Source organism: Zootoca vivipara, chromosome 13 (genome assembly GCF_963506605.1).
Source record: "Zootoca vivipara chromosome 13, rZooViv1.1, whole genome shotgun sequence".
Lineage (NCBI taxonomy): Eukaryota > Metazoa > Chordata > Lepidosauria > Squamata > Lacertidae > Zootoca > Zootoca vivipara.
The window spans coordinates 36,179,753-36,202,043 of NC_083288.1; the positions used below are offsets into that span (position 1 = coordinate 36,179,753).

General features: G+C 45.8%; 2 protein-coding genes across 3 annotated transcripts; one reads left to right on the forward strand and one right to left on the reverse strand.

Annotated features, from left to right (window-relative positions):
• The first annotated feature begins 5,942 nt into the window (after positions 1-5,942).
• RPS9 (ribosomal protein S9) lies at positions 5,943-10,774 on the forward strand. Of its 2 annotated transcripts, none has more exons than XM_035136395.2 (5): positions 5,943-6,054; positions 7,478-7,595; positions 7,696-7,818; positions 9,378-9,564; positions 10,505-10,774. In XM_035136395.2, the coding sequence occupies exons 2-5, from the start codon at positions 7,499-7,501 to the stop codon at positions 10,680-10,682; spliced, it is 585 nt and encodes a 194-aa protein (XP_034992286.1). In that variant the 5' UTR covers positions 5,943-6,054; positions 7,478-7,498; the 3' UTR covers positions 10,683-10,774. The 2 variants fall into 2 exon arrangements, with proteins under 2 accessions (XP_034992286.1, XP_060137617.1); XM_060281634.1 differs by having other exon boundaries at positions 6,007-6,054; positions 9,707-10,587.
• Positions 10,775-12,934: 2,160 nt separating this feature from the next.
• Positions 12,935-21,324, reverse strand: LOC118095411 (suppressor of cytokine signaling 3). The gene is made up of 2 exons (XM_035136655.2): positions 20,494-21,324; positions 12,935-13,721 (listed from the first exon to the last, which is right to left on the reverse strand). The coding sequence occupies exon 2, from the start codon at positions 13,668-13,670 to the stop codon at positions 13,056-13,058; it is 615 nt and encodes a 204-aa protein (XP_034992546.2). The 5' UTR covers positions 13,671-13,721; positions 20,494-21,324; the 3' UTR covers positions 12,935-13,055.
• Between the last annotated feature and the right edge of the window lie 967 nt (positions 21,325-22,291).

Here is a 22,291-nt window from a genome sequence, read left to right on the forward strand (position 1 = left end):
GCAAACTAGGGTTCCCAAGGTACATTGGGAAGAGCTATGACCATTTAAAGTAGTAGAAAACCACTTTAAAGGTACAGTATAGTGCAGATGGGGCCTTTAAAATATGTGCTGCATACACACCATATATTTAAAGCACACTTAAGATACAGGTGAAACTCGGAAAATTAGAACATCGTTGAAAAGTGCATTTATTTCAGTAATGCAACTTATTATTTTTTATTTTTCTTTAAATTTTTACAAATGCTTTCTTTTGGAAATTCCACAGTAATAAAACTAATAGTTACAATAATACAAAAATTAACATCGCTATTACATTTCATTAATTGCATTCCATTTATAATTGACCCGCCTAACGACAAATAATTACAATTACAACAAATAAAGGCTTGACATATCTTGTTTTGCATGTCTTGCATCTATCTCATATATTGGTTTCACCTTTTCAGTTGCATTACTGAAATAAATGCACTTTTTGACGATATTCTAATTTTCTGAGTTTCACCTGTAATCTCCGCTCTGCAAAAGAATCCTGGGACCTCTAGTTTACCCCTCACAGAGGCTATAATTCCTTGCACACTTAACAAGCTACAGCTCCCAGGATTCTTTCGGGAGTGCTTTAAATGTATGGTGTGTTTGCCATCATGGCCCCTTCTCAAAGTTTCCGTTGGGAAAACTTTCATAATTTGTCAGCGCATGTTACTGTCACAGCGTTGCACAGAAAATCCACATGAAAATCCACTAAGATCATGACTACATGTCATACGGTACTTGAACTGGTTTGAGATGCGTTTAACTGCCTTGGCTTCTGTCCATGAACTTGAGGGTTGTACTTTTGGGTCCATGATGGGAAATTGCTCTTTGGAATCCCTAAACCACTTCATGGAACTACAGTACTGTACCTAGATTTCCTTGGGGAAAATCACGACATTTAAGCCAGTTTAAAGGTACAGTTCTCACTGATGTTTTGCCTTTGTTTAACCGGTACTACTAGGCAAACATGCCCTTGAAATCCAGGAAGTGGAGAGAGAGAGAGAGAGAGAGAGAGAGAGAGAGAGAGAGAGAGATGCATGAGAGGAGATCTGGAGTGGGGAAAGGGGAATGTTCTCCCCTCTCCCTAGGTACCACTTATTGACTCTCAGTTACACCCTCCCCACCCAAACTATTTTTCTTAATTTAACAAAAGGGAATTTGAGCTCTGGTACACATTTGCACTACGTCAGACCAACACGGCTACCTACCTGTAACTACCCGTGTTTCTCCGAAAATAAGACACCGTCTTATATTTATTTTTCCTTTAAAAAAACCCACAGTGGCTCATTTTCAGGGGATGTCTTATTTTTTATTACACGTCCAGCCTCGCCTCTTCCTTGGGGCCCTTCAGAACTGCGCCTATCACTATGTCTTATTTTCAGGGTAAGGCTTATATTGCGCAAATGCTTAGAAATCCTGCTATGGCTAATTTTATGGGTATGTCTTATTTTAGGAGAAACAGGGTATGTATACGGTAGTTAGCCCCTAGTGGTAAACCCAGGTTTGTCGTCCTGTAATGTCACAAACGACAAGAGAGGCCTGCATTCAAATCCCCACTCAACCATGAGAGAAATGGACAAGATGTTAGGGATCCTGGATACTTTTGTCTTGAAGGCAAATAGATGCCTGGATCCATGTCTTCTGAGAGGATCATTTGGAGGCAGGGAGAGAGAGAAAGTGGAGTTTTAAGGATAGAAGCAGGACAGGAGTCTGAGCCACAAACAAATGCTTACACAAACCTAACTTTATTGTTTTTCCCCCCTGCTTTAAAAGACACCCAGTAAATTAGCAGCTTCATTTATCTAGCATTTTCTGTTCCTCAGCACTTTATTGCTTACCAAATGAAAGTGTCTAATGAAAGGGGGGGTGATTTACAAGCCTTCAGGCTCCCTGAGCCAAGAGCAATTTTCTACATCCCAGAACACAACAGTGCAGGAGAAAGGGGAAAGAAACTCATTGTCTGGGCAAATTCAGCCACCCACTGAAGAAAGAAAGAAAGAAAGAAAGAAAGAAAGAAAGAAAGAAAGAAAGAAAGAAAGAAAGAAAGAAAGAAAGAAAGAAAGCTTTATACTGAGCAAGTTAAAACTGAGCAAGTTAAAGTCATCCAATGTGTGGTTCTTGCTCCATATTATTCTTTGACTGTATTTACCTCTTAGCAGCATCCAAATGTATCCATCCCTAAGATATATTTGTCCAGGTCTGATTCTTAGTGAAGCATTCCTAATAATTCATTTAAAGAAAAAATAATATGAAGCAGTTAGTGCCTTATGTCTCATGCTTCCCGAGTTCCATATGTTCTGCTGTATTTGCATTCGTTAATGTGGAAATAGTTATGTACAAGCATTCTCAGTGTCGTTCAGGGCCAAGAAAGACACGTCATCATTCATACAATTAGCAATTTCAGGCATTAAAGAAAGTAAATCAGAGGCGTGGCAGGTGGCGGCTGCGGGGGGGGGGGGGTGCGGGTGCATCTGTTATTTGCCTTGAAATGCAAGCTCCCATTTATTCAAATAGAAGTCTTAATTTCAATGTAAATATCACATACAAGGAAGACCATTTTCAACTCTTAAAACTGATTCTAATCTAGCTCAAGACAGAAATGGGTTTCAGAGGAGAGAAACCAGAGCCTTGCGGGATATCCAACCTCATATAACCAAGATGCTTAACTCTGATTAATGTATGAAGAGGTTGAGACCATAGAGTAAGCTGTTCTGCCAGGCTTAGCTGGATCACTCCACCTCACCTTGGGAGGAAGGGTTATCAAACTCTTTGTTCTTTCAATTGCACCATGTGAACCCTACCAGTAAGGAGGTCCAAGCTGGTTGCTGCAAGCCATGTGGCTTAAGAAAGCCATCTTTATGTTTCTATAAAAATAATTTAGAAACACTTGCCATTTTGGAATCTATGTTGTACTGTCTGTCTTTTCTTGCTGCTGCATGGAAAAGCACATGAATCTGACCCTTGAAGAGTTTGTAAGTACAGTAAACCATTTCTAGCTTACCAAACTGGTGGCCTCTTTCTAAGCAAAGGGAAGGGGGGAACTTTAGAAGCAACTTGGGGTATTTTAAACTGCAAACAGTCCACATTTCTACGCTTTACTTTGCTGCTTGTTTTGTGATATTAAATCTCTCCTGGGGCTCTCTCACCAAACAGTACTTGCCCCCCAACCTGACTCTAGGCATTCGGGGAATTCTCTTTTTAACTTTACCATATCTCATTTTTTTCAAGCCAAGAGGCTTGAGGTGAGCGGGGAGGATTGACCAGCTTAGGTACCACATAGTAAACAGAGTGCCCAGACGCTGAACATAACACATAGCATAAGAATACTTAGCCAGCAACTGGATAGTGATATACAATAACTGATGGGTTGCACAGAAAAGGCCCCTGTGTAAGCAGAAAAGTACAGATGGAAGGAGTTCCACTAGGTGCATTCGCACAAAATGCCCTCTGTCTTGCAGAGACTGCCTCTCTTGCCAAACATAAAGCCTGGGCAGTTGGATAGGAAGAGAGGCGGTCCCTCAAGCAAACTGTTTAGGGCTTTATAAACTAGCTAGCAGTAAGAATTTTAATTTGGCCCCAGTAGTATATAGGCAGCCACTGTGCTGTTGATGTGAAATCCCCATCAGGAGCCAGGCTGCTGCATTCTGCACAAGTTGCTGGGAAACACAAGGGAAGCCCCAAACAAAACTCATTACAGTAGTCTACTTCCAAAGCCAGCACTGCTAGAAGCACAGTGCCCAAGCTATCTATAAAAGTTAGATCTCTCTTATGCTAGATGAAGGCCACTTCATTTTCTGAGGCCTTTTAAAACTTCAATGGCATTCCACCGTGATTATATTTTTTGCTGCCTTGCTTTCTATATATATTATCTTCATGACATGCTTTATTATTTTCTTGCTAACAGGTTCATTTTACTGTTTGCCACTGTCAGAGCAGCAATACTGAAGGACAGCATTAGAATACACTACAGGAAAATAAATACCGTATAGGCAAGCAGAGCCAGACACTTAGACGTTGATGTATTTTAATCTATTTTATTCTTATTTTAATTATTTGTACAAGTTTTTTCATTGTTTTAACTGTTTTTATTGATAATTTTCATATTTGTTGTAAATTGCTTAGGGTTTTTTACTACAATCAAGCCATATATAATTTTTGTAAAATAAAGTACTGTATTTTAAATTAATGGTGGAGAGGTGAGGTCCAAGATGGGTACTGCCGATCCTATTTTCAAACTCCCTCCCCATGCCACAGGCACCTGATGGACTGACCACTGTGCCCTCTAGCCTGGTGGTGCTGTTGGTGAACACCAGGTCAGTTCACAGTAAAATGAAATCTCACCCATCTACTATTAAATCATGGATAAGGAAGTTGACCCGACACGCATTACTGAGACCTGGGTGGATGTGCAGCATCAAGACAGACTACAGGGTTGTTGTTGGTGGGGAGCTGCCACCATGGGAGGAAGGTGTGGGATGTATATAGATTAAATAGTCCACACAAGTACCATTTCACTAGCCAGGAAACCCCTCCATCCTTGGTCAGGCGATGAGAGCCTGCATTTGGCATAAGGCTAGAAGACATATAGGGAGGGGCCTCCTACTGGTATACCACGCACCCTGCTCCCCAACAGCTTTGCTGCCTGAGCTGGTCTTGGGCGTAGTGCTGGAAAACCCCGAAGGCCTTGTTCCTGGAGGTTTTCAACATCCATGTCAAGACCCAGCACTGGACTTCATGGCTTTCATGACAACCATGGGGCTGTCTCAGCTTGTCACTGGTCTAATACAGAAGAAAAGGCACACTCTTGATTTCATAGTTGTCTCAGGGTTAGGGGAGGATGGTCGGGATGTTAGTGGGGGTCGAAATTATCACCTAGTTATGGTCAAACCACTTCGCAGTGGAGTGACCCTCTGGTAGAGTTTTCCGCAGAGACATTTAGGGCTCTTCCAGACTTCTGTTTGTCCCATGCCTAAGAAAGCATGGGTCCAAGCAGTTTTCTGCTTGCCTCACCAGGCCTGGTCAGGTTCTGCAGAGTACCCGGGTGGGCAGAGAGAGGGGCCGCTCCACACACACACACTCCGCAGCGCATGCTGTCTCTGCCCCCATCAAATCAGGGAAAAGAAATGTCTGGGTATGTATGTAGGCAATGTACCGGTATGTATTGTATGTATTATATTGTTTAACTTTAGGTAAACTGATGTACAATATTGTTTTTGTCTATATATATGAAAAGAAATGTCTGAAGCTGCCTGAGCTCCCAACACTTTCTCTGCCCGTGTCCCCCCGCCCCGCCCCTTATTATTTACTAAACCAATTAGCCACTTTTTGCCGCACAAACACACGCTCCTTGCCACCACCCAATATCCAGAGCAGCTGTGACTGAAGCACCATCTTCCCCCCTCTGCCTCTCATAAGGTACTGAATGGCCATAGTTGCTGTATACTGTACTACGTAGGGTACTACTGGGTGAGAGCACGGAGACAGAAAATATTAAGAGTTGACACGCATCCTGTACTACACACGCACACATACACACATACAAACAAACAAACAAACAAACAGAAAAAGCCGTCACTGGCCCCGTGTTTCTTTTGATAGAACCAAGAGAAGAACCCCGGATCTAAAGACCGGAAGTGAGAAATAGCAGCGACGGTATGTATCTCTCTAATGAAAAGGGAGCGGAAACGCATTGTGGGTTCTTTGGCATCTCTATGGTTCAGGTCACGGGTGCCACAAAGCAATGGCGGCTACACTCCGCACACAGACGCGGTGGTTTCCTGGACCGTTAAGGCAACGTGCTACCCTCCCCTCCACCTCTCTACGTCTTCCTCTCTATCATTCTTGGAGCAAGCGCTAATTGGTTATCGCACTGCGAAGCGGCCCTCCGCCAATAGGTTAGGCAGGAAAGACGTCGCCTTGCTATTGGCTAGTGGAGACGGTAGGCGGAGCAGCGCACGAAATATATAACCAACCCTCTTAGGCCGCTCCCTTCCTTTTAGTAGTGGCCGTCAAGCGCGTTGGAAGGTAAGCAGAGGTTTTGTTTCACGGTGACCCGAGGCTCGGTGTCGGGGAATAAGAAGCGCCCCGGTAGCCGAGAAGGACGTTTTAAGTGACTCCGAATAAATTGTTCTCGGCAACCAACTGCTAGAAGTGCCTTAGCGGTTGCGTTGGAGCCCTTATTCGCGCGGCCCCCGCCTCACTCGTTCAATGCGCATGTGCGGGTTGTAGAACTAGGGCAGCCCCGCGTGCGCTGCTCGGCCTGTTCAGGGGATTCGTGGATGGTGGGGATTGAACACGCTCAACACCCTCGAACCGCCGGTCTCACGTGATTTAATTTTTTTAAAAGGGGAATTAGCCTTTCCTGTCTTGTGAATTCTACAAGTGTCACGTTGGGCAGAAAGATTCGTACTAGATGACCCTCTATGTCCCTTCCAACTCTGGAATTTTATAACTTGGTGTCACTCCACGTGCTGCTGAAAAATAGCAGCTTTTTCTAGGTGCTCCCTTTTTTCTATAATGTTGGTGGATTCATTTTCAAAACTTGGTGAGTTGATTCACTGTTAAGTGTTTCCTCCCCAGAGGCTGGGTGGGTGAATGCTGCTTATGCAAAATCATCCTTAATATGAGTAGGGAATGTGCCTTTCTTTGAGATTTTACTGCTGGCCCATAACATCTTTGAGCATTTCACAAATTCTCATACCTCCCTGCTCAGTTTGGGAGCATTTGGGCTTAACCATTGTTATATGGAATCACTCTTTTTTTCTGCTCAAATTATATCCATATTAAAATACTGAAGTAGCAGTAAATTGTGCCACATATATTACAGGTCTTGCTTAGCTTAGTTTGTGGGGAACAGGACTTTAAAAGGGGCCAAAGGGCCTTGCTGGTTTATTGAAATTGTTAAAAAGTATACTTTAGTTGCTTGCTGTAATTCAGTATCTGCACTGAAAATGAAGTTTTTAATGCTGACTGGATGCAAGTACATTAGCTGCTTTCTTTTGGATATAGCAAGTGGTCCAAAGTGGCATATTGCTTCAAGAAACTATTCTCCCCCTTTCTAATGGGCAACCTTCCATGATTTATATCGCCTTCGGGGCTTCAACACAACTTTACAAAGAACAATTGTGACCCTCTGGTGTCCAGTAGACTCAGTTAAGGGTCAGTCTAGACTCCAGAAAACAAAATTTGTATTGAATTTACACTAAACTCAGTTTGGGTGGTGCAGTCCATTGGGTAATATTGACCTTACAAGTAGAAAAGGCTTGCTTTAGAGCTGAAATTCCTGGCCGGCCTAGCCTATGTCATAGGTTTGGATGAATGTATAAATGAAATGAGAGACTAATAATAAATTATACAGAGTAGCTGTGAAATATATCAAAACTTCATTTGCTTCACTTGTTTCATCTGCCTGCCACTTCTATAGATCTCTCAACTTTTTTCTCCACAGGACTGGACTGTTTAGGCCAACATGCCAGTTGCCAGGAGTTGGGTATGTCGGAAGACATACGTCACCCCAAGGCGGCCCTTTGAGAAGTCCCGGCTTGACCAGGAACTGAAGCTGATTGGTTAGTTTATTCTGGATGAAAATAAAGAGTTGTTCAATTAAACAGTTACGCTCCAAAGGCAGGTGCATGTTACATTTGAACTTTTATATCCCCCTTCTAGGTGAATATGGGCTGCGTAACAAGCGTGAAGTGTGGCGGGTGAAGTTCACCTTGGCCAAGATCCGCAAAGCTGCCCGAGAGCTGCTCACCCTGGATGAGAAGGATCAGAGGCGTCTCTTTGAGGGTATGTTAGGGCTGGATGTGGCAGTCTTCTGCATCTTTAATGGTTCTTTTGCTGTTGCGGATCCCTTTAAGTTACCAGCAGATTAAGGGATCTGGAATGTGAGTTCACTTCCTTTATGAATCCTACCAGTTTCTTGGATCTGGTCCTATTAAATTTTAAACTAGAGATTATCAACTTACTGTTATGGACAGTTGTAATATTTACATCTTTCCACAATAATAATAATAATAATAATAATAATAATAATAATAATAATTTATTTATACCCTGCCCATCTGGCTGGGTTTCCCCAGCCACTCTGGGCGGCTTCCAACAGAAATATTAAAATGCAATACTTTATTCAACATTAAAAGCTTCCCTAAACAGGGTGGCCTTCAGATGTAACAATGGTTAGTTGATGGTCTCTGGTTTTAGATTTCAATGTGTTATATATAAATATTATTGTAAATACTACTTTATGATACAGCTCTCTCGCGCTGTGTGTGTGTGTGTGTGTGTGTGTGTGTGTATTTAATGCCTTTCAGATGTGCTTATTTCTTGTGTTAGATTTAAGTGAATAGACCAGATCTATTGGATTAATATCAGTTACCTATGTTGAATTGTTCTTTTTCCCTTTGCTGTAATTATATTTATACTGTATATTGTCTTGAGAACCTTGTAAATCAGTCCCATATTTCAGATCAGAGACTAAGGCTGAGAGTGACTGACTTCTCAAAGACTGCCCACCATTTGTGGCTGAGTTGGGATTTGAACTGTGATTTCAAGGTCAATGTAATATACTATAATGCTGCTTACTAGTAGGTAACTAAACGTGTCAACCAGTGTTAGAAACCGAGATATGAAAGCTAGGAGCTAAATGGCACCTTAAACCTAGGTTATGGGTGCTGCAACGGAGTTTCTAGGTTCACTTTTTTATAACAAGAATACAAAGCTGAAAATAAATGAACTGCAGGTTAAATCTTATGTTCAGCTTTCACATGGTCTAGTCCAGGCATCCCCAAACTTCGGCCCTCCAGATGTTTTGGACTACAATTCCCATCAGCCCTGACCGCTGGTCCTCTTAGCTAGGGATCAAGGGAGTTGTAGGCCAAAACATCTGGAGGGCCGCAGTTTGGGGATGCCTGGTAGTCTTTATCTGAAGACTGCAAAAAACAAATCCATACTTTCCCTGCCTGCCCCTGTAATATTCTTATGAGGGTCCCTTCTCCAGTCTTCAGAGTGGCTGGAAGTGGGGAGGCAGAAAAAGGTCCTTTCCTTCTAGCAGTGGCAATTTTAATCTGAAATCTTAGGCGCAGTACTGCACCCAGAGCTCAGAAACTGCTCACACGAATAAAGTTCCCTGTCACAAAATGCACCTAGAACAAAGGGAGTTTCAAATGCTGGCGTCAACTTGGTGCCATTTCTTCCTCTTCTCTCTCCCACCTGTCATTAGCATTTCATAGAGAATGCTTTTTACATGGCCAAAATATATACGTACCAAAATATATGAATCTTTTACCCACTTCTCTAAGCATGTGTGGGCCTCTTCAGCTTGCTTACATGACCATATATTTTCCTAGGTAATGCCCTGCTGCGCCGTCTGGTCAGAATTGGGGTGCTGGATGAGGGCAAGATGAAGCTGGATTACATCCTGGGTCTGAAAATTGAGGATTTCCTGGAGAGGCGTCTCCAAACCCAAGTCTTCAAGCTGGGCCTGGCCAAGTCCATCCACCATGCCCGGGTGCTCATCCGTCAAAGACACATCCGGTAGGTTGCCTTGGAGTATGCTTAGAAATGGCATTTCACTTAAGCAGAACAAAGCCAAAAGCAATGACTGAGTTGCTGTGGGTTGTAAAGACAGGGTCTACCTCTGTATGCATCTGATGTCTCTTATGTGTGGCCTGTGCAGGGAGATGTGTGGACATGTCCCAGCCGTGTGTCTCTTTACCCCGCCAATCCCTTCCCTGGACTGGAACCCTGGATAACCTAAAAGCCCTGCAGTCTGCCTAATGAGGCTGTATGCCAAAAGCACCATCAATTTCGGCAAGGTTCACTGCGGCTCAGCCGTACACCTTGCGAAGGTCTTGGCGTGTGGGCAGTAGAGGTAACAACTAGCAACTCAGCTCCTTCTCGGCACAAAGTGTTAATGTTGTCCCTCTTGATACATCCGGTTTTCAGTACGTATAACCAGGCATTCATCTTGCCATTGTATACCGAGAGCAACAGCAGTAAACGTCAAACTTGAATCAAGTTTCTCCCAAGCCTTTCCTGTTGTTGGTTGGTTCTGAACCTTTGTTCTGTGACCAGTTTTGTGAGCAAGAAATTGTGAGGGCATAGTTGCTTTGAGTTGTATTGTTCAACACTTACTAATGTGTAAGAAAAGCCTATTGATTGGTGGGACTTGGTTCTGAGCATCATGTTTAGGAATTCATTGCAGTGTTAATTGAGTAAGGGTTAATTGAGTAAGGGGCTGAGGTTAACCCTGGCCTTGATAATAGGAGCAGGATGTTAACGTTCATTTTCCCAAACGCTGAGCTTTTAAATTTTAAACTAGAGTGTTGGAATTGGGGGTGATCACTTGATTCCTCACCTGGCTCTCTTCTGTCAATTATTACTTTAGCTCTCTAGTTCTGTGAGAAACCATTCTTAAGAAGAATGTTGCTGGGTTTAGCTGGAACATCTAACTGCTTCCTTTCTCCCTCTTCAGTGTAAGGAAGCAAGTAGTGAACATCCCTTCCTTCATCGTCCGCCTGGACTCCCAAAAGCATATTGACTTCTCTCTCCGCTCACCATATGGTGGTGGCCGCCCAGGTCGTGTCAAGAGGAAGAATGCCAAGAAGGGCCAGGGCGGTGCTGGAGGCGGTGATGATGAGGAAGAAGATTAAGCTGTGGGGTGCCCCCCCTCCGCACATGCCGGTGGGGAATCAAGCCTGCCTTAACTGTAACATTACACAATAAAAAATATTTGTGGGTAAAATATTGTAGCCCTTCTGGTGTCTGGGGTGCATCTTGAAAATACCTGATAATACCTGCAACAAGTGATCTTGCATGGGGTGCTCTGTTCAGATGAGAAACTTGGTTGAGGGTTGTTCCTAGCACTTTGACAAACCGGACATCTGCATAGGAAGGAGCAGCAGCCAATAATTGGTTGGGAAGGGGGCTAGTAGTGGAGTGTGGCTGAGGAGGGTAGAGTGCATTTGAGGCTGATACTGTACTCTTAACCATTTCATAGATGGAAAAGAGGCGTGCATAACTCCATTGCAGACAGAAGAGTCCAAAAACAAGGAGCAGTTGTTTGTCATCCGCCAACCCCCTTCCCAATGGCTTCCTGGGTCATTCATTCCCTGGACCCATAATACTATACTTCCCCTTGTTTTTCTGTACACTCTCAAGGGGGATTATTCCTGGAATTAGCATACATATATGTATAGCTGAATTGCAACCCGTTTCTCCAGTAGATGGAAACGATCGCTGCTGAAAATAGCATAAAGGTGAGCGATGATAAAGGAATTGGCAGGAAACAAGTTGGGATCTTTCCCGGAGGCATCTACGGGAACAGATGGCAGATGGAAAAGAGATTTGGGGTCCGGGAGCAGAATTGAGTGCTTTGGGTGCCAACTTTGCATGCACCTCCCATGTGTGCTGTGTCTCATTGCTTTCAAGGAGACTTCCAAGCAAACAGAAGTCGAAGTTAAATTAGCCTTCCAACTTTTATCAGAGCAGCTTGAAGTTCTGGGTCACCTCGCCTTGGATACAAATTGGCAGGGACTCCCAGAGTTTCCAGTAAGAGATCTGGCTTGCCAACAAGAAATGCAGAACTTACAACCCAAGAATAAGATTGAAATCAGAGAACCCATGACTGCAGTTGATTTAAATGGGGGCAGGGTCGCTCAGGTTTAACGTTCGGGTAAACCGGAACAGGCACAGGATAAAAAATTCAATTATTAATTGGTCAGGTACAGTTTTGGACAAAGGTAGCTTAAGATTTTTGTTTTGTTTTAAAGCTTTTAACACCTCTGGTATGGCCTGGTTTGTACAGGGTTTGAGTGCATGGCAAGTGTTGAGCATATATGCTCACTGTGGTATAGCCTAGTCCCTAGTAATAAACTAGAAGCCACTTCTTCCTTTAAACACTGCTGTAGATCTGTAGCCCCCTCTGCTCTTCCAAGCTCCCCAGTGACATGGCCTTTGCACACACCAGGCTGTTTATGAAAACATACACAAGCTCAAGAGTCGCCAGATGCAGCATCAGATTAGCTGAGCTTGTACTTTTTGCCTCAAAACGTCTTTTTCTCAACAACTAGTTTCCTGTGTCAACATCCTCGAGGCCTGTCAAGTTACAGTAAAGGCCTGCCCTTAGGCCAGTGACTGGAAAGATTTGTGTTGTGTGTAGAAAAATGGGATGTTGAGGTGGTCAAACATGAAAAGCGAGAAGGGGAAGGGCAGCTGCATACACAGAGACTGGCTCTGGTGCGGAGAGAAGATGCCTTTGCAATGGAACCCCAGTCTGATCTGTACATAGAATGCCTTTTCCTTGGTCATGGAATGCCCACATCCTTCCCCATACACTATGGAAAGCAAGGGCTTCTAATTTGTAGCACATTAAAACAGGTATGGGGATATTCAGTCCCTTCAGGTGTTGCTGAACTGCAACTCTCGTCAGCCCAACAAGCATGAGAAGTGGTCAGGGATGAGGGGGCTTTTAGTTCATCAACATCTGAAGGAACGGAGGTTGCTCACACCTAGAAGACTGCAGGTTTATTCTGACAAATTACTACACTTCCGATTGTTGCTAGATTTACTGCATCTACCCCTCATTTAACACTGAGCAGTGTATCTCCTAGTGACTTTCCAGTGAAGAAGAGAACTGTGAGGTGATAGGGCAACTCTTACCTGTTCTAGGGAAACAGTTACATCTTGGCCATAGAGATTACAAGTGCGAACCTGCAAGGATTGCAACTCCTCCTGAGAGCAGGAGTTCTTTATACCTTTCTCTGAGAGTGCTTTTGAGATGGGGGCTTGTCTTACAAGCCCACCCAGGCAGCTTTTTTCCCTTTCTCTGCTTCTGGTGATACTTGACATCTTGAGAGCATCAGAATGAATATGAAGGCTTTTGATGAATGAAGAGATGGCTGGCCCCAGTATACCAGTTGGTTTATTCCACAAAGATAATGATAAACAGGCGCCACCAGCAATACACTGTGCAGGCAGTCCTGCTTATATACTGTACAGGGAATGTTAGGAAGGAAACGAGCCTTTCAGGTGCACAGCGAGTTCAACAGTCCCTGTGGAACTGGCAGCCGCTGCAGCTGAGCCCTGGCATCGCCTCTGCCCCTCATACTGGCACGCACCGCCCGGCGACTCAGCTCTTGCAAGGTGGGCACTTTGCAGCAGAGAGGATGGGCGAGGGCCAAAGGCACCGGGGGCTGCCCCTCCCTCTCCAGGTAGCAAGGCCCCCCTTCTACTGCTCCCAGGCACAGATAGTGCTCTACTAGCCGGACCACGCAGTGGAAGGCCGGGGGGTGGCCAGCGCCTGGCAAGGCCTCCAGGTGGAAAGCTGAGCCTTGCTGCTGGATGCGCAGGTTGGTGATGCCCGTGTTGGTGCGGACGCTCAGGGTGAAGAGGTGGTGGTGGTCGGAGGAATCTCGCACGAGGAAGACGCCGGGTGGCTGGGAGGTCAAAAGGCGCTTGGCTTCGGCCCCAGACAGGCTGCCCCAGTAGAACCCGCTGGCCTCGAGGCGTTCCAGGGCGCTTTCCACCCGCTCAAACTCCCCACAGAAACTCTTGAAGTGGTAGGAGGTTGTGCCCGTGCCCGTCATGGCCGCCGCAGCTGGTGTAGGTGCTGGCATGCAGCACCAGCACAAGGGGACCATTGCGCCTCCAGTTGGCTGGGAGAGACGCTCAGTCGGTTACCGGAACAGCATCTGAAAAGGAAGGCAGAGACAGTTCATGCAGCAGGAACCTGCTGGCTTTCAAACTCCAGCTGGTCTCTCTCCTGGACTCACGTCTTCTTTTCTCGAGACAAAGCATAAAAGCAGAACCAAGAAACTTGGGAAATAGATCTATTTCAGTATGCGCATAAATGGAGACACGCTAACTAAAAATGCTCCATATTATTCTCGTGCATTTGCTGTGAAAGATCTCGGATCGGCACGACTGAACAAAGCAGGTTTAGCAAAGTTTGTTCGAAAAGTAGCTTTGACATTTTATCTAAAGCAGAGCTTTTTTTGGTTTGAGAGACACATTCACCCTTGGCCAAAAACTTCCAGGTGTTGTCCATGAGTGGTGTGTGTGTGGCCACCTCACACACAACTCCATGCAGATATGCTGAGATGGGAGGTTGTGGCCACCAGATCAATCTGCTAACTGGGCAGGAGGTGGTCTGCAACCTAACCAGGGCACTGGGTCTCTGCTCACTCTAGTGCTGTACCTAATGGTTTGTTTGTTTGTTTTTTGGCCACTGTCATCAAAATTTGGCCACTGTCATCAAAATAAGGCCTTGGGGGGGGGCAGACCAAGGATGTTGTGCTGACATTTCAGTGCGCCAAGCTTGTCAGAGCACTTGGCTTCACAGCTTTCAACTTCTTGCAGGGAGCCTTAGCTATGTTGCCCAGTGTTTGCTGGGCTATGATTGAGCAAACTCAACTCTTGCACAAACCTTTGCCACTAGTAGCTATGGGAATCATCCATGAAAGTTATACCCAGGAGAACAAAGGCAAATTTGGGTGCCCAGATAGCAAAGCAGGGAGGACATATTAGGATGCTGAGTGATATCCAATTAGTCATACAGAGAATACACCCATTAAAATCAATGACTTGTATCCAACTAAGTTCTACTCAGAGTACTGACTCTGGGGAGATATGATAATCATCCTCAAATATCTAAAGGGCTGTTAGCATGGAAGATGGAGCAAACTTGTTATCTCCCGCTCCAGAGAGTAGGACTGGAACCAGTGGATTCAAGTGACAAGAAAGGAGGTCCTGACTCTACAAGAAGAACTAACACTAAGCACTGTTCAACAGTGGAACAGACAGCCTTGTATTGGAAGGTGGCAGACTCTCCTTGGGGGTTTTTAAGTGGAGGCTGGGTGGCTGCTTTAGCAGAGATTCCTGCATTGCAGAGATGATCTTTGGGGTCCTTTCCAACTCTACAATTCCATCATTCTAAGAAGCAATGATATTTTTCCCACTGTCTAGGCTAGGGGATAGTACATCCAAAACAGGCTGCAGGGACAAAGTGTTGAGTAGATGCTCTTGTAGGAACCTCTTATCTGCAGTGTAAAGTGGTACTCTCCCCTCCACTGCCTCACCCCTCTCCCACCTTGTTCTGCTGACACATCTCCAAAGCTTTTCCTGTTACTAAACTGGACAGAAACATAGAAGACTGTTTGATCTCGCAGCAAATCTGGTGGGGTGATTACCTGGAACTAATAGTTGTAGCTCAAACATAGCGGTGGATGAGCTGTGTGGCTCTCCTTGGGTGCCAAGCTGAAGAAGGGGTGTGTGTGTGTGTGTGTGTGTGTGTGTGTTGTCCAGCTAAGTTCAGAGTTTGTTGACTGTTCTGTCTACACTGCTGGGGCAAAATCATTGACAGGTATCTCCGGGCTCTTTTCATGAGCATTTCTGGGAATGCCTGGGAGCAACAAGGGCATGTTATACTGTCGGGTTTTGCAACCTTGCACAAGCTACATAACTTGGCAACCCTACAAAACCAGCCACAGAGGGGAATGCTGCAGGCATCCCTCACCCCAGGGTGCTATTTATCCTAGGACCAGGCCTGGTTAAATGCATTCAGACCTGGAAGAGTTGGGTTCAAATCCCTCTACTGTCATCACATCTACACCATACATTTAAAGCACATTTACAGCAGTTCAACAGATGGCTTCCCCCAAAATCCCCAGGATTCTTTGGGGAAAGGCAGGTGCTTTAAATGTGCTAAACATTTAATGATATGAATATGACTGGTCATAAAACGATTTTGTACGAGGCACCTATGGTAGTCAAAACAGCATACTGGTCCTTGATGGATGGAAAACTCTCTCCTTCCTTTGGAATGTAACACCCACCAGAGTTTGGGGTAGAGATAGGGAGCCATACAAGGAATCTCACAGAGAGCTGGCAGTGAAGTCTTGGGGTGGGCTGTAGCGGTTCAGTAAGTACCACCTTGAGAGTCTACTACCCAAAATAGCACTCGCGGGGCCTGATAAATATAAGCCTGTTTGCTCCCAAAATGTTGTCTTTTTATAAGTAAGCACCTACTGCAAAGCCTTTGTACAGTAACTGATATTTCATTAAAAGGAAACATACCCTGCAACTTCCTACTTCCTGGGAAAGCGGAAGCAAATACCTTTTTTTTTTGTCACTTTGGAAAGGAATCACTTTTATGTTCATTGCACATTCTCAAATAATTTGAACTGTCCAGCTGTCTAGGATTTCCCATAGATTTGCAAACTGCACACATTTAAGAACCCCAAAGTTGTTGCCCATCTCAGAACAATATACATCAGCCTTCCTAAAGCTGGTGTGCTCTAGGTCTGAACCTCCTGATAAGTCTCCTATAGGTAAACGTAAAAGTAAAGGTACCCCTGACCATTAGGTACAGTTGCGGACGACTCTGGGGTTGCAGCGCTCATCTCGCTCTATAGGCCGAGGGAGCCGCCGTTTGTCCGCAGACAGCTTCCAGATCATGTGGCCAGCATGACTAAGCCGCTTCTGGCGAACCAGAGCAGTGCACAGAAACGCTGCTTACCTTCCCGCCGGAGTGGTATCTATTTATCTACTTGCACTTTGACATGCTTTCAAACTGCTAGGTGGGCAGGAGCTGGGACCGAACAACGGGAGCTCACCCCGTCGCGGGGATTCGAACCACCGACCTTCCTACCTTCCTACCGGCAAGTCCTAGGCTCAAATACTAAAGCGTGGCTTAGACCAGGGTTGCCCTATTTTTTGTTCCCCTCTGGTAGGCATCCTATGCCTTTGCCAGCTGTGTGTGGGCAGAAATTCAACAAGTGATGCTTTTCCTTGAGAGAGCTGTAGTGATAGGAAAACTTCACCCGATGCATATCTGCTTGCGAGCATAAAATGCAACAACAAGGTCTGAAGCCCAGTTTTAGAGCTAATATACAGGCTCCGCCTGGTAAAGCCTCCTCAGGACTGTACCACTGGAAGCTGAAGGCTGCACATTTGACAAGTTTCCCCACACCCCTGCATACAGAAATCAAGAATCATTCCCCCAACATTCCATGGGCAGAGTGCAAGAGAAAACATTCCATCCTTCAATTCTTCCTGCCTCGATACTGAAGTGGTACAACCCCAAGAACACAACAGGCTGCAGTGACCATTCTGTTGCTGACACCATCTTGGAAGATCTTCTCATCCCACTGTAGCTGCTTCCCGAGACCCTTTGAAAAAGTTAGGGGGAGGAGACTAACGGGGATGGGTGTGGTTAACTTAATTTGTTTGGGGGGGGGAGTGGAGAGGGAAGCTATGCTATGCCAGTGTTTACAAAAAAACCTCTGCCAGAAAAAGTGCTTTTGGAAGCATTCATTCCCACAGCAGGATCGACGTGGCGAATGCTACTCCAGAAAAATTAAACAATATATGGAATTTCTTCCTCCTCTTTTTTAAAGGAGGCATCTGTGAATAATACCGAGAGGGAGGGTGGGGAATTATATTACATTAGAGCACAGTTCTGTTGTTCAGATACATGGGCTTGGATGTGGCAGCAGGATTCTAGTACAGTACCCTGTTCCCCAATCTCTCCTGGAAAAAAATGAGTTGGGCAGTACTTTCTGCACCTATCATTCTTCTGGCAGAAATCACACACACACACACACACACACACACACACCACCCTGTACAGGCTGGCAGGGTTGTGATGAGGTTCTGATGCAGAAATAAAACCTCCACACCCACCTTTGGTAATTCCCAAACTGTAGAGTTGATACAGGTGGGCCCATGAGATATGGGGCTTCATACCTTTTTTTTTCTAATGCCCCCTAGTGTTTGAAGCCAGGTAATGAATTCAAGGGAAATTGAATGCATGCATGTGAGAGCGCTCTAGGTTACTGTGTAGGATACTCACCTGGGGAGATAAATTAATTTAAGACTACTTTAGAGTTGATTTGGGCAAGAAGAATTGATTTGGAGAAGGGGCTGTGAGAAATCAATGGGGATAAATGAATCTGAAGAGGAACTGAGTAGAGGCAACCTCTACTCCAAATTAACTGAAAAATTTATCTGGGATGATTTGGGTGAGAAATCTCTGGGTGTTTTTTTTTAAGGGGGGGGTAGGGCTGTCAGCTTAGTGGTTGGAGCATCTGCAGAAAGTCTCAGATCTAATCCCTTGGCATCTCCATCTATGTTCCCATCTCTACGTATACATTAGCACATGCAAATGTTATGCTAATGTTTGCCTTTGTGTCCAGTCCTTGAAACTGTGAGGTTATCCATCAATGTCCCTGCCAACTTGGGTGCTACAAGCAAACAGTGGCTGCCATGGGGCAAGTCTTTGTGCCAGAGGTCCAGCTGTCTCCCTCGGCAGCAGGAACAGGGGGTGAAAGGCTTGCCACATTCTGAAGAAAGGGAAGCAAACACATGACCGCCTAAAGTGGGGCAGGCAGGCTGCGAGCCCATTAGTGTCCAGAGTCTAAAATTACCTAAGCAGAACACTATGAAGAAACTGCAAGCCTGCCATTAGGAAACTGGGGAAGGGGACAAGGGCTCAGTGGGTGGAGCACAAGCTTTGGATGCAGATGGTCCCAGGGTCAACTCCTGGACCCCTACTTAAAAACATCAGGTAGCAGGTGATGGGAAAGGCAGTAGATAGATCTACATCCTGGATGGATTAGCAGCCTGACCAGGCATAGGTCAGCTTCCTATGTTCTTTTTTTTCATAAAAAAAGAAAGTAAATGGTTGACTGTTTCTGTGAGCCTGAAGTACCCATCCACAATAACGCTGCCTCTCTGAGCGAGTCACTGCTCTAGCTTTCCAGTCTTTGCTGGAGGAGAGAGATCCTGCTTGGATCAGCTGTGCTAGCAGCTTCCAGTCATACAAGAGCTGCTGTCAAATGACAGGTGGATGTTGCCTGTCATATCTCTGTGTGAGTCGGTGCTCTGGGTTTTCCTTCTGCCTTATTTCTGCCTTGGGTGCAGTTGGACAATCCACTCCCAATGAAAGCAAGCAAGCAAGCAAGCTGCAGAATGGTCCCCTGGAGGAGGTTACCTGTTGAATCTCTGCATGGGTTTAAATAGAGTCCTTGATGGCTAACCATAAACAAGAGGCACATATGTCCAGTCTATGAACATTCTTGGCACCAGTGATCTTCTAAGGCGGTTTTACTCCAAGTCCCACACACCTTTTCCTCTATAAAGGAAGAGTCTCCTCAACAGTGGCATCGCAATGGCAGAACACCCTGCCAAGCTAGCAACACCTCATTGCCTTTCTTTCTCTCTTGTTAGCAAAACTTTTTTGCAATTGTTTTGGACTTGAAGGCTTTAGAAAAGGGGATCACATTTAAAACGGAAGGCTTAAGCATGGGCATAAGTGTTCCACTTAAACAGGACTTAAATAGGCACATCTTGGGTTGGACTGTAGGAACATAGTCAGTATTAGCACCATTAGCAGTGGTTTTCCAGGGTTTCAGACAAGGAACATGCCCAGCCACACCTGAACCAGGGAACCTTTTGCAATGCAAAGTAGATGCTCTTCCTCTGAGTTGCTGCCTTTACCCCCAAAGGCCCCTCCTTTTCTTGCTGCTCTTAATTACATGTTATTGTCTCCTTCATTTTTAAAGCAGCAACAATGCCTTCAGTATGGTTTACGGAAAGGCAATCAATACCTATTTTGATGATGGTGATAACAAATAATGATGTTGATGATACTAGGGATTGAATTTCACAAACTAGCAAATAAACACTGTTAATCTTTACAAGGGGAATACAGTATGTGGAAATAAGATGGGGCTTCCAACCAAGGTTTTGCACGGTTTGGAAACCAGCTCCTAAATAAATTTTCTATTGGGTTAGCTGAATTTAAAAATCCTGCTGATTTTCCACTTCCCTCCCAATACTCCCAGTTGTGCAATCCCACTAGGTTTTTTTTAAAGGCGTGTGTGGTGGAAATGGAAACGTCCTGAATGTAGCAAGTTGGCTGTGCATATTGTTTTGTTTTAATTACAACAACCACAAAGATATCCTCCAGAAGCCAGCTCTCAAAAGCAAAATGTTAACTGTTTTGGAAGTTTGCATTTTCTTTGATTTTTGTGTGTGTCATGTTTCCAATTTGTACAGATTCTAGTCCTTGTTCACCCCCAAAACCAACCTAAACCACCGTGCTGCTTTGCCTACAATCTGGATTCCCCTTATTTCCCTAATTAATTAATAACCGTCATAATAATTAATCCTTTATGACGAGGATACAAAATTAAACTTGGAGGAAGTTATTTCTCCTAGGCTGACTAGCACCCGACATGAAAACCACAATAGCGCAGGGGCAGAACTTGTTACCCAGGCACTGACTGCTCCTCGCTTCCAGCTCTGGGCGGGCTGGTCCTGTCCCTGGTCGTCGTCGTCTTCTCCCCACGTTTGCAATCTCAGCCCTGTCCCCCACTTCTGGCATCAACAATATAAAACAAGGACTGGGATGGGGGTTATTATTGCTCTCGCCGGCGTCGTCGTTATTTTAAACTCACTTACCTTTGGCGGCGTGAAAGCAGCGAGATGCCTGTGCGTTTCTCTCCAAGAGTGGAAGAAAAGGAGAGGGAGGGAGGAAACGGGTGGGCTGGGGGGAATCAAAATTTAAAAATTCTCTCCCCTTCGCGGGATCCTCTGTCGAAACGGAGCCCAGTCCGATCGCCTGCCTTTGCCATACTTGCAACGCCGGCGAGAGGGGCGGGTTGTGGTCGGGAGGGGGAAGCGGTGCGCCGAGCAGAGTCTGCGAACGCCCCGCGCGCCTAGGGCGCACCGGATGGGAGGCTTGTTCCCAGGCTGGGCCAATTAATCTCTCTCTATCCCCCACATCCCCCTCCCCCGCACACACACAGGATACCTCCCGGATTAGGACTCCTCAAGAGGAGTCGAAAGTGGTGGAAGTTGCTTTGGGCGGAGGAGGAGGAGGAGGGGGGAGGAGGAGTGTGCGCGCAGAAAGGCCGACCGATCCGTTTCCTCTCGCCAAGAATCGCAGCGTCTTTCTGGTTTCCTGGAAGTGTGTGTGAATGTGCGCGCGCGTTTCTGAAGCGCTTTTCCCGTTAGCGGAGTAAAGCGGGGCTGGTCGGCGGTGGGAGGAGGAGGAGGAGGAAGAGAGCGAGAGCCGGTGAACTCGCATCTCGTGTCAGCGTGTGGCTGCTGCTGGCTGCATAGTGCTGGGAGCTGGAGGGACGGACGGAGAAGGGCGGGAAAGAGAGCGAGAGCTACAAGAATAATATTTGAGCTGCTCCAGTTCCAAGAGGAGCTTGTATATTTGACGGGGTAACTGACACGCTGGGGGAAAGAGAGGCTTGGATTCCTGGTGCCTGTGTGTGGCTGGGGTGGAGTGTGGCAAGAGTATTTATTTTTATGAATGGTCAGAACTTTCATTGGCCGCCGGAGGTGGCTGGCAGGCTCCTGATTGGCAGGAAGTGGCTGTGTAAACCCCGGTAGACTCCCTCCCCCTCGCCCTCCCCCTCCTGCTTTTTTTTCTTTTCTTCTGGGTGATTCCTGGAAGTGTGGAGGGGACTGTTGGTAAGGAGGAGGGGAAAGCGAGCTGGTCCCCGCCTATCCCTGCAGCAGAAAAGGGAAGAGAGGTTGGGTAAGGTGATCCAGGGGTGTGCAGGGAGATCCCGCAGGCCGAAAAGCAAAAAAACAACAGCCACGCGAGACTCGTTTAACCCCCTCGCGGCTGGGCGTCCCAAGAGACGAAGCGGGAAAACCTCCCCCCCCCAATGGCCCGTGGCGGCTCCCACTCCAGCCACCGGCCCGCCGCCTTCACTTTGCGCATGAGGTTGCCCTCTGTACACGGGCAGTTTGCACTGACCGTGCACGGAACAGGAATTTTGTGCATGCGCACGTATTAGGTAGAGCGTCTTGTGCGCGGAACATGGAAAGGAACATCCAATGAGAGCTGGTGTAGCGCAGCGGCTAAGCACGGGACCGCGGGCCACACTGTACCCGGTTCGAACCTCGGCTCTGCCTGAGCTAACCGCTAGGCGGTCTTACCCAGGCACTGACTTCCGCCCGCCCCCATCGCTCCTTGTAAAATAGGCTGTGAACTCAGAGAGGAGAGATGGTAATAATACTGACTTAGCTAACAGTTGTTAAAGGGGTTAGAACTGCTTGACGCACGGAGAAATGCTCTGAACACTTGGAAGTGCTATAGATAGTATTTTGCTGCTGAATACATTATCAGCATTGGTTTTGCTTTCTGAGTCTCTTAAGTTTGGTTGTCTCTTAAGTTTATTGCAGTTTAATAGGGATTTTTAATGAAGCATCTCATAAATATAATAAATAATACAAATGT